The 12,296-nt window shown below is 45.4% G+C and overlaps 1 protein-coding gene across 5 annotated transcripts in view; it reads right to left on the reverse strand.

Annotated features, from left to right (window-relative positions):
* Positions 1-217: 217 nt before the first annotated feature.
* Positions 218-12,296, reverse strand: part of CSNK2A2 (casein kinase 2 alpha 2) — a 38,794-nt gene continuing 26,715 nt past the window's right edge. For 2 of the 5 annotated variants that reach the window (XM_045442931.1, XM_045442934.1), the window contains 7 exons: positions 11,444-11,527; positions 10,300-10,410; positions 9,929-10,030; positions 9,061-9,161; positions 8,109-8,257; positions 6,376-6,469; positions 218-669 (listed from right to left, as the gene is read on the reverse strand). In XM_045442931.1, the coding sequence (XP_045298887.1) occupies positions 6,393-6,469; positions 8,109-8,257; positions 9,061-9,161; positions 9,929-10,030; positions 10,300-10,410; positions 11,444-11,527 (624 nt within the window). In that variant the 3' untranslated portion in view covers positions 218-669; positions 6,376-6,392. Of the gene's footprint in view, positions 670-1,924; positions 2,099-5,613; positions 6,470-8,108; positions 8,258-9,060; positions 9,162-9,928; positions 10,031-10,299; positions 10,411-11,443; positions 11,528-12,296 lie in introns of those variants that run through there. The other 3 variants (XM_045442935.1, XM_045442933.1, XM_045442932.1) reach the window with 2 other exon arrangements.

The following is a 12,296-nucleotide window of genomic DNA, read 5'->3' on the forward strand; positions in this document are numbered from 1 at the left end:
TAGAGTCACCTGCGGTTTGCCCCATTCCCAGGATTAGTTCACCATACCTGTTCAACTTCTCATCCCTGGTCAAGAGCGTCCTTAAAAATGGCCCTCCTCACCTCTGGGACTCCCCCTGCTTTTCCTCTGGCTAGAACCTGCTCTTCTTTTTCACTCAGTTCTCTGTGGCCACGGGTCTTGGTTAATGGCCCCTTCCACACTGAAAACTCTCCATACGTTTCTTTTAAAACCTTTTATTCAATAATATATACTTTTAAAATTATAATATGTAACTGCCCGTCATGCCATAGATTGCCCCCGTTCCCCACTGTGGAGTCTGTGGTCGGCTAGTTAACGTGGTCTGCTGGAAAAACAGGTGGCCACAGGCCGAGTCAAGGGGCACGGGAGAGCAACAGTAACCAACAACCATTTTGCATACCCTTCACATTTCCCATGCTTTCTGGGTCAGGAGGAAGTCAACAGGAAGCCAAAGGCGTGTGAACCTTTTACATTCAGAAGTGAGGTTTGAAATACGGTGGCGGGCTGCCCTTCGGTTGGTCTGGTTCGTGCTCGCCAAACCTGCCACCATTTTGTGTCTGCTCACGGAACGTGATCGCGCTCTACACACGTTAAGACGTTTGATTTGGTTCTTGTTCTGCTTATGGAAAAGTGGGAGGAACCGCAACAGACCTGGGGAAAGAGATGGGAGGAGGGGAAAGACGACATTAATCAATCTGACCCGGAGTGAGGACAGGCCTCCACTTGCCTGTGGCTTCCTTCTCTCGAAGAGTGTTGGGAACAGTGTGCAAGCTTGACTTTCCCACGCCACTGTGTGGAAAACCTGGTAAGAACTAACTCTACGGTCTCGGGTTTCGAGTAATACCCTCTTCCTTCCTCTCGTGATCACCACTAGCAGAGGCGGTTTCAGGTGCAGGCTCCTGGGAGGAAGAGGGGAAAGCTCCGGACACAGCATGTGTGCCCGAGTCTCCTCCCTGCCTCTTGGGTTCAGGGTGCAGATTTAGGAGCACCGAGGCCTCTCGACTGTTCTGAGCAAGCTGAGTGACAGGCTCAACAGTCCAACGCTGGGTCCCCATCAGCCTTGACCCCGTTTACCGAGGATGTCTTGGGACTAATAATCAGAGGACTGTATTTATACCAGGAAAGTGCCCAGTCCACTAATAAACAAAGAGCAAAAAGGGAGCTCAAATATTTTTAACTCTCCCCTGGGAGCAGCTGTGAGGCATGGCCTAAAAACCCCATTTTCCCTTCCATGTCCAGCACAGTGAAGTGGGTGGTGAGATGCCAGCAGCGGAATTCTAGAAGCAACGTCTCACAGATCGGCACTACATCGAGAGAAAAGGACTGTGCCCCTGGGAAGCTGTCACAGAAACATCGCTTCGTGAAAACTTCCTCTGGGTAAAGGAAGAAAGGCCTTTCTTGAGAAAGGCCGCATGGTGCGTGAGGTTCAAGAAAGAAAGGACTATTTGCCTTTAAGCACTTCAGCAACTGATTTCCAAGCGTCCAGCGCCACTGAGGGTTCCATCAGTGAGAAGCACACTAATTAAAGACACCACCATCTGCCAAATGCAGACACACAATAGCGTGTGCCCGCTCTTGATGCAAGGAATGGGGGTGGGGAGAGGTCATAAACGCAGAACACTCAGCCACAAAGGTTAAAGTTGTGCACTAAAATGGGCCAATCCCAGAAGCAGGTGCCTAGGAGAGGGATTCTGGAGCAAGTACCAAGGAACAGCACAAGCCCCACATGACACCACTCTAGTCCCACCTCTCTTGATAAAGGAAAGCTCCACACGAAGGTGGTGATGAACTGCAACCCCCATACACACATCTTTCCAGTTCAAGGTGCACCCCTCCTCTCCCCCAAGAGACAGGAAATACAAGTTTAAGGGCCTCATAGCAGTGGCTTGTCTCCCGCTTGGGAATCTGGTGGTTATCAACATTTTTATTTTTGAAAACAAGGTTTCACATGACACTTGTCTTTCCTCTAAGGGCAGCAGCACATCAATCAGACATCAGTCATCCAGTGATACAAAGAGGTGGCCAAGTGTGTCTGAAGTGATCATTTGGAAGGGATCACAACCCAGGCAGTGTTGCTGTTCTGCAAACAGAAGGAAATAGTTGGCTCCACGGTTCTTGAAGATTTATCCAAGCTTTCCACAGGGTGTCCAGATTTCTGTCCCAACCTCTTAGTCGCCATTTACAGCAAGAAAAGCCAGCAAGTGCAAAACTGTTAATTTATTGATTCAACGAAAGTTTTTTTTTTTTTTTTCAAACAATCCCCAATACATGCAGTTCAGGATTAAGTATCACATTTGTAGCACATTGTTGAGTCTCTACACAAAAGTACTCATGGCATCAGCTGTATAACCCATCACATCACTTTCCCCAGCCTCCACAACACCTGCTTGTCGTCGTTTCCATGAACACATCCATAGAGCTCAAAAGTGTTTGTTATTACTGGTTTTCTCTGCCAGATGTTTCACTGCCACCTCCCCTCCCCCATTCCCACCCTGGGGTTAATTTTTAGAAGCAGGATGTTATGCCACCTTAGACTTATTAAGCTCACTGAAAACCTCTGGCTCCTCGTGTGCTCCCGTGCACCCTGCTTTTGCTTTTTAGAAGGGTTTCTATTTCAATGAACTTAACTCCAGCTTACCCCTATTATCTGCAGGAGGGAAGTTTGCTTTTTCCTGCGAGTGCCCATGCAGGAACACAGGTTTCTAAACAAATCGCTCAGTCTGAACTGGCATTAAGGGAAACTGCTAAGTGGGCTTAGAACCACTTCAATGCATATATAAAAATTCTTCCAATTGCTGCTTGTGTTCCCAAATAGTTTTGCTTCCATCCTCAACGCAGCACCTGGGAGAACCTAAGTCATTTCCCTGAGTAGGTGCGGACCGAGACCACGGCCGCCAGCTCTCTCGGGGACTCAGCAGCTGTCTGAGGGCGCCACCTTTCAGCGGCGCTGGAACCACTCCAGGGGGCAGTGCCCATCTCAGGGCGCATTCCACGTCATGAAGGTGGTACCCCTGACTCTCTGAAGAAGTCATGTTCCCTCCTCAAGACCTATCCCTTGACTGTTTTTCTTACTGGTTCCCTTTCCTTTAACCACCTCCTTGCTGAGCCCCTCAGGATTACAAGCTCTTCTGTCTCCTCCATCCAAGCAGTCTGAGTCCCTTCCTTCTCTGCAAGGGAACACACTAGCTTTGAGCCCTGTGAGCAGTGATGCGCTAGAGAACGTCTGTCAGGCCTGGTGCAGCAGCCGGTGTTTAGGCGCCTCCAAGAGCCACCACTGGCACTGCTCTAATTGGTGAGAAGACCCAAGAATGCTTGTCTGCACTGTCCACTTGGCTTCTCCCACCCAGTCACCTCTCACAGGGACAGGACAAGAGCAGGCAGCTGATACGATCCAGGGGAGAGTGAACAGCAAGCAAACTGCAGATGAAAATATCACTTGGCGTTCCATCAGTTCTGCTCTCGCCATGGGACTCGTCAGCTGAAGCAAAGCCTCGCGCTTATGCTCACTTGCGGTCAATCAGACCAATCTGTATTTGGCATAGGAACTTTCTGTTCTCACCATACCAGGCCTATGTTGTCGAACACAGGCAGTACCTGAGATGATAGTGTAACACTACCCTGTTCCCCACATTTTTTGCTTTTCTTTAGGAAATAACTAAGTCCTTATCATAGGCACTTTTAACCTGTTATAAGGTAACAAAGCAAAAAAAATGCCTAATAAAAATTACTGAGATGAATTTGAGAAATAACATGCTGATCAAAAAGGATAGTGGGTGGGCAAATCTACCTTGGCTTAGTCTAAATAGAAGAACAGACTCACACACACACTCTCTCTCTCTCTCTCTCTCTCCCCGCCCCCTCTCTCCCCTTCCCTGCCCTCCACACCCTGAACTCTCCATGACCATCTAACCCAGGTAAGCATTCTGAAATCTTGAAGGAGCTAGGTACATCGGGACACAGAATGGCTACGGAGATGGGAAAGAAGAGAAAAGGTCTGGACTGGACTCACTTCAGTTTGGGAAAGAACCACCTACAGTCAGCCAGCCAGCTAAGTGTCAAGACCAGACTCAGAAAGGGGCAGGCTTTTGAAACTCAGCAATGCTAAGGCATGAAGAGAAGTGAAGAGCATAGGTGGTGGAAAAGTAAAGCATACACGAAAAGGAAGAACGATTCCTGTGTCAGAGCCACAAGACAGGCAAGTTATTGTGTTTGCATCTACTAAATCATCAACGGAGAGAGGCCGGAGCACATCACCTGACTGTACTCCTCCAGATGCTTTCAATGCCTCTGGGGAACCCAACAGAAAAAATGGGAGTTGCTACTTCACCAAGACTCTCCAGTATGCTCTCCCTGCCTGGTCCAGATGGACAACTTAAAAAAAAAAAAAAAAAAAGTGGAAGGGGAGAGAATGGGTGACGAAAAGGGGAGAGAAGTAGGGGGGCAAAAAAGACACAGTGGCACATCTCCCTGATAATCACCAACAGTGCTGCCTAGAGGGGCACATCAGAAGGCTTCTGCTGCCTGATGTGCCAATACAGGTCCAGCTGAGAGCTCATGTCTTGGCTTTTGAGGCTGAACAAATGGACTCGTCAATATACAGAATGTGCAACACAGACAGGTAGTATCGGCATGAGAACCTTAACTGAATGCATTTCCTGGCTTTGGGGTCTTACTTTTAAGTTGTAATCCGTGAGCTCAACTCTAGTAAGAGTTTTATTTGCATTTCAAATCCCCACCAACCAAACAACAAAAACAGAATCTACATGTAGAAATAGGACCTGCTACCAATACCAATATGATTTTATTGGAATATGGAATGTAAACAGAGGTTTTCAAACAATCACTCTAACCTTATAAAAATGTATGGCATTATTAAATAGTTAATAAAGAAATCCTAAAGTATGATGTGGGTAGACACCTCCAGCTCTGGCCTAGCTGTCCCACAGCTAGTTCCCACAGCTGTGGCATGGCTCTGCAGCTGGGGTGAGGGGGGACTGCCTGCAAAGCATACTGGTGACAAGTCCCCAAAATGACATCAGCCCTACATTTTTTACTTTTTAAAGCAGAATCTAGCTTCCTTTGCTAACATGAAGGCTAGTGCCATGGGTCCCAAGCGCTGACACTTGCTCTATGTGCTCCAAATCCTCACCAAGCCCCTCACGTGATGCTCTGCTCATCCCTGGGAGTGGGCCGGCCCTGCACACAACCTGTCCCTGCAAGTGAGAAAGACTCAGCTTTGCCATCACATTCACGTGGTACCTCTCAGAGCTTAAAAACGCAGGTTACCCTGATTACAGAGGGAAACTGCTTCTCATGAGGATAAAACGAGGCAAAAAGGGGGGTTGGGGAGAATACATTTTTCTGACCCAACAGGTCTTTCCTAAATACATTCTAATAGGATGTTTCTCTCCCTCCCCAGCCTGCCTGAAGACTGACTTTCCAGCTTTCACTATGGTTGTGACCAAAAAGTCTCTTTCAGAGAGGTGTGTTAAAACAGGCACACGCACACACACACACACACACGGATGTATGTGCTGGGAAATGGTGAGGCTTTCCTTACAAGGCTGCAAAAGGAAAAAAAAGGCTACACAGAAAAAACAGCAACAAGGTTTTATGGTTAGGCAAATCAATAAAGGTTACAGTGAGCTCCAAGTTATGCACTTTGCATCGAACTTTTGAGGAGACAGACGGCCCTGGACACAGCGTCACAAGGTTTAAAGTGATGCCTTCTGACAGCAAAGGGGACCCTTGTGAGAGTGACTGCAGTTTGCTCCCAAATGAATACACTTAGAAGAAAACTGCAGGGATGAGGTACATTTCCTAGAGAGCTCATGTCATAAAAAAATACATAAAACATGAATTTGTAAAAGAGCTTAAAAAAAAAATACTGTCACTGTTTTAATATCTCCTTTTCGTAAATGAGGCTGGTGTGTCAGTATAGACTGCTGACATTTTGCTAAAACTTGAGCCTGAATCTCACCAAAGGAAACCCAGACCACAGTGGAATAGATAGGAAGTCAGATATTCAGAGCTTGTTGACTGAACAGGTTAATTCAACAGCGGTCTCCTGTTAAATAAACGCAAATGCACAACAACTCCGAGTCTCTCATCTCCCATGCATTCCAAAGGGAGTGTTCCCTCAGATCCTGAACTATGTGCATCGTCACACTGCCAGAACGGCGGCTCCCTGTAGTAACTAGTACTGGGGAATTTCTTTCTTTCTTTTTGACATTTAGGTCTTTACTCTTCTTTGCATTTAGAAGGAATGACTAGAACTTCTTTTTATCACATTGTAGTTTCCTTCAAGATTTGTGTTTGGTTGGTTGATTTTATTGGCAAGCATCAATGCCGCATTACCCGTCGCCTTCCAGACTTCACCGGGCTGCCGTGAGGCCACTGGAAAGCACAGCGTTGTCTGCACAAGGTTGGGACTGCTCCTTCACCACGGGGTCTGCAAGGAAACGGGACAGAAGTCAGCTGAATCAGGACTGGTAGGTGTGGGAGACACCATCATGACAAAACCCCTTCCACGGTGAGATAGACAGACTGACAGGGAAGACAGAGTCAGAAGGGCAACGGAAATCACAGAACTAGGGGCGCCTGGGTGGCTCAGATGGTTAAGCGTCTGACTCGGTTTCGGCTCAGGTCATGAGCTCAGTTTCGTGAGTCTGAGCCCCATATTGGGCTCTGCACTGACAGTGTGGAGCCTGCTTAGGATTCTCTCTCTTCCTCTCCCCGCACTAATAAACTTTTTTAAAAATTAAAAAATAAAAACAAATTACAGATCTAAGGTGATAGAAAAATCAGACATTGAAAAATGATCAGGGGAATTTGCTCTTAGAGTCAACTCCTAACACTTCCCTCAGAAAGCAAGTTCAATCTCTGAGGCCCATGGAAAACAGAGGCCCAGACTCACTAACTTCCCACTGTTCAAAATTACTACTTATTTTCTTATGTGTTCTTTTCCTTGAATACTGTCATATCCAACCCCCAATTTCTTCAAATCATGTGTGCTAATGAGTACTTTGGAGCAAAGAGAGAATGAAAAGAGCCATTAGAAGGCCTATCAATTTTAAGCAACAGTCATTTGAAACATTTTTTTTTTCTTACAAAAGATGTGTATTCAGAAAAGCAAATAAATCACGAATTACTTACTATAAAACACTGGAATTCTTAGTTCAATTTAACTCAAAGGGTAAAAACGGCTTCCTGTGCCAGAAATTGGAAAGAGGACATCTGAGTTGCACTTGTCTGAGGTCTAGAAGACCAAAGGGTAAAACCTTTCCAATTTGCTGTCTACTAATGCTTACAGGCCAAGAGGTTCAAGATTTATTTTCTTCAGGTAAGATTTGTTTAATCTTAGGGGGAGGAGGGAAGACAGCATACTGGCCAAGCAATAGACAGGCTGAAGGTTTTCTTCTCAATTCAGAGAGTGAACAGAGACGGGTCCTGTAACCTTCATCCCCAGTCTCCCCTGTGCCTGGACTAAATCATCTCACGTCGCCAACAATTAAGGGGAAAGTTTGTTGGAGACATCTTTATCGGTGGGGGGTGGGGAGGCCTGTATGCATGCAGACAATAAGCAACCACATGCACTGAATACATACACACACTTTCTAGTGAGACCTAAAAATTCTTTAACGCAGGTGAGATTTTAGTGCAGTCCTTCCATACCTGCTTTCCTTTCCTCAAATTCCTTTTGTTTATTTAACTCATTTCCTTCTTTGAAGATACACTACAGTCACCTTATCACTTTTAACTAACTACTTGGTTTTTGAAGGGAAGAATACCTTTGGTTAGGTTTCTATACAAATATATACACTTGAAAACAAATTTTAGATACTTGTGATCTATAAGCTCAGGGCCACAGGGAATGGTCCCTCCCGGACTCGAGGGAGCTAAGGCAGTGAACAAGCAAACCCCTCTGCAGAGCAACTGCAAAGTTGTCTCAACGGTCTAGAACTAACGAGGCCAAATTCTAAGGACGATTCAATACAAATACCTAGAATTCTCTTGACTGATCTCAAAGATGAAGAGAAGTATTTTTCCTTTAGTAAGTTATGCCCCTGAAAACAGTCCCTGAGACTCACAGAAGTACGGGTGCTCCATGGCCTCTTTGGCAGTCAGTCTCTGCTGATGGTCGTATCGCAGAAGTTTGTCCAGAAGATCTAGGGCCTCGGGGCTGACGAGATGTCTGTTCTCACTATGGATAAAGTTTTCCCAGCGTTTCCGTGAATGTCTGAGAAAAAAGGGAAGCAATAGTATTCTGAGATTAAATTCAACAAGGATCCTGACGCATTAGGGCTAAAGCCAACAAAATCTTAGAATAATGCACTGATTCCAAGCTTGTGAAACCTCATTCTCGCTGGTACCTGCCCCACCCCCGCACAGATACACTCGCAGCATCCTAAAATAAAAACTGTGCTCTATGACTGATAAATAAAATTAGCTCTAACTTCTACATCTGATTTAGTTTGTGGCACCTTTCTAGATCACTTTTTATGCCTCAGGCTTTTAGTCAATTTTGGTGAGGCACAGAGGTGATGGGAGTTATTTTTGTTGTTCAGCAGAAATATTTAGAGAGCTAGCCTCAGAAACATAGAGGTTCCATAAACCACTGTTTGAATATTGTCAACACATTTACTTTTCAACACTATTGCACTGTACCTGAAAATATGCCTTCAAATTTGCTATCTTGTGGAAAACCCATTACACCGAACAAGAAAAACCGTAACAGTCTTACTCCTAGAAGAATCACAGCTTTCTAAAATAAGCACATGCTGTACCAGAAAGCTGGTTTCTGTAACAGGATTTTGTCTTCAATTTTTTACTGATTGACAGACTATCTCTTGGAGAAGTACAATAATCGAAAGACACATGTAAACACTGCCCAAATACTCTCAAAAAACAAGTTAAAAAAAATACACACGGGAATAAAGAAGTGTATTTCAATTCTGCTAGGATTAGCCAGCGATTTCAGCCAACACTCCCACTTTTGAAATGGGGTAAAACCCTCTTTCTCTCTCCCTCTCTCTTACTTACTGTCCCAGGATATCGTTGAAGTGCGGATCTAGGTCTATGTGATACTTCTTCAGATAGCCATACAGCTCATCTGTACCCAGAACCTTGGCAATGCGAACAAGCTGAAACACAAAACAAACTGACCAAATCACTGAGCACAGGGCTCACTGCAAGCCTGTGAGGTGCTGTCCCAAGGAATTAGGGGGACTTCCACATCACTCTACCTCCAGACACCAGATACAGACTGGAGCCGGGGGCTGACAGGCGGCAGACACAAGGACACGATGTTCACAGAAAGCAAATTTCCAAACTGCCTTTAAAATGGTAACAACTGGGGCGCCTGGGTGGCGCAGTCGGTTAAGCGTCCGACTTCAGCCAGGTCACGATCTCGCGGTCCGTGAGTTCGAGCCCCGCGTCGGGCTCTGGGCTGATGGCTCAGAGCCTGGAGCCTGTTTCCGATTCTGTGTCTCCCTCTCTCTCTGCCCCTCCCCCGTTCATGCTCTGTCTCTCTCTGTCCCAAAAATAAATAAACGTTGAAAAAAAAAAAATTAAAAAAAAAAAAATAAAATGGTAACAACTTATGACAATAATCTAGAAGCTGACGATTATAAGAGGCATCACCTAAGGACTAGAATCTAGTTTTATTTAGACAAGGAGTGTGTGACTTCACAGACTCACTCTGGAAGTTGGGCGTAATATCGCTTTATCTGTTATGTTTGGGGACCTGGTAACCACAGACAAAATTTCATGAAATTCTTTACCCTGAAGGAAAACTTATGTGCAGACACTCAACGATATTTAGTGGCTCAAGGGTATCACCCCTGTCAAAGTACTCCATTTTCTCGGCTTCTGCCCCTACACAGGGAGGGGCTAGTTAGTGTTTGCTCACCTGGTCGTAGTTGTCCTGTCCATGGAAGAAGGGCTCCTTTCGAAAGATCATGCTTGCTAACATACAGCCCAAACTCCACATGTCCAAGCTGTAATCATACATCTGAGGAAAATAAGGTTGGCCTGTCAGGGAAGGGTGTTACAAACGCATTTTTCAGATCTGAATTTCTAGTCTTCAGGGTGACCTTTGCACATATTTTACAATTCGAAGCAAAAAAAAAAAAAAAGAAAAAAAAAGTCATTGAGAAAAATTTGAAATTATCACTTTGGGTGGGGTTTTCAATATATCCAAACTGCTAAATAAACAGCAAACGGGGAGAAGCACTAAGGCAATACACCCTGAATGCACAGGTGCTTGGCTAACAGTTTTACCTGATAGTCCACGAGGAGCTCCGGGCCCTTGAAGTACCTCGAGGCTACACGGACATTGTACTCCTGAGCAGGGTGGTAGAACTCCGCCAGGCCCCAGTCTATCAGTCGCAGCTACAAACATGACAGAAATCAAACATGTAAAGCATGTAGTTCTAGACTCCTGTGCCTTGGAACCAGGCCCCATCACACTGGCTACCAATTACGCGGGCCACACAAAAAATGCCAGCAAGCACACTGGCAAAAATTACACTTTCAGTAACTGTGGAAGAGGTCATTTCTAGAGCAGAGCACTCAAAATCCTATTTGCTTTTTCTTTTTGAAAATTTAAATTATCCTGGGCTTCTCATTTCTCTTTCGATCAATAAAACTGAAGCTTTTCTTTCTGTCTTCATAGCACTTCCATGTATAACACATTCCCCCATCATTAATAGCTTCCATTATAGGGGCGCCTGGGTGGCGCAGTCGGTTAAGCGTCCGACTTCAGCCAGGTCACCATCTCGCGGTCCGTGAGTTCGAGCCCCGCGTCAGGCTCTGGGCTGATGGCTCAGAGCCTGGAGCCTGTTTCCGATTCTGTGTCTCCCTCTCTCTGCCCCTCCCCCGTTCATGCTCTGTCTCTCTCTGTCCCAAAAATAAATAAACGTTGAAAAAAAAAAAAAAAAAAAAAAAGCTTCCATTATAAGTTCTAGCCACAACGGAAAGGGTTGGGGACATACAACCCCAGTCCAGGATCAAAGCGCTGCTCCAGCTTCTCATTAATCTAAGTAACTGATTCATTTACTCATCTATCAGGGACAACCAGAACTGAATATCAAAATAAGGAGGGACCCAAGTGTACTTCTGAGGCCAGGCAGATTGGTCTGAGGGTCATTAAATGAAGTAGAAACCATCAGCTGTAGTTTCTTTGCAGGGTCCTCCAGAAAACCATGACCAAAATAAACAAGGGACTATAGTTAGGTTTAGCTGTCTACTTTCCTTGTGTACTATACTTATGCAAAGTAGAAAGCAACCCTGGAGACTAAGAAGTAACAGAAGCCCGCCAAAGAAAACAGCATGGGTCTCCAGTACCACCTCAGTACTGGCCAGCATTTTGGTCGGCCGTAAGCCTTCCGAGGAAAGACTTGTTGCTGCCTGGCTGCAACGGTACCTTTTTCTGTTGATGATCTATCATGACATTGTGAGGTTTCACATCCCTGTGCATGATTCCCTTGCTGTGGCAGTAATCCAGAGCCTATTAGATAAGAAAGCACAGAGAAAAATAAGCAAACCGTCTACCAATTCCCAATGCAAGCATATTCTTATTTGTGATAGCTTGACTGGAGTATCTCCTAAAGTGCAGCTTACTGTCTGTAACAGATGAGAATAAACACGCTCAGAAGATATCCCTTGCTCTCTGCCCACTATGCTGGCAGCTGGTGGAAAGGGGGCTATGTTAAAAAGGAGACAGAGACACTTTGGACACTCCTCCTACTTGTAGCTGGTAACACTTTACCAGCCACCTAGACTCAGAAATCATACATCAGCCTGTTAGTCTAGTTCAATGGGTTTAAAAACAGATCTGGGAAACCCACTAGAGTCACTTCTCATAGGGGGTTCCAATGCCACGCCAAGAGTCCCTGTGGACACGAAGAATGGTATCTAAACATATTGTTCAACATGGCTTATGTTTTAGACAAGTGCCCCATGTGGATTTTTGAGATTAATAAGTATTCTAGTATTAGTATTTTCCTTCAAAAATAATCCCCGAGGGGTGCCTGGGTGGCTCAGTCGGTTAAGCGTCGACTTCTGCTCAGGTCATGATCTTAAGGTTTGTGGGTTTAAGCCCTGTGTCGGGCTCTGTGCTAACAGCTCAGAGCCTGGAGCCTGCTTCAAATTGTGTCTCCTTCTCTCTCTGCCCCTCCCCCACTTGTTCGCTAGCTCTCTCTCTCTCTCTCTCTCTCAAAAATAAACATTAAAAAAATAATTTAAAAACAATCCCTGAGCCAGTTGGCCTTTAAGAA

The sequence above is a fragment of the Leopardus geoffroyi genome, chromosome E2, assembly GCF_018350155.1.
Source record: "Leopardus geoffroyi isolate Oge1 chromosome E2, O.geoffroyi_Oge1_pat1.0, whole genome shotgun sequence".
Taxonomy (NCBI): Eukaryota; Metazoa; Chordata; class Mammalia; order Carnivora; family Felidae; genus Leopardus; species Leopardus geoffroyi.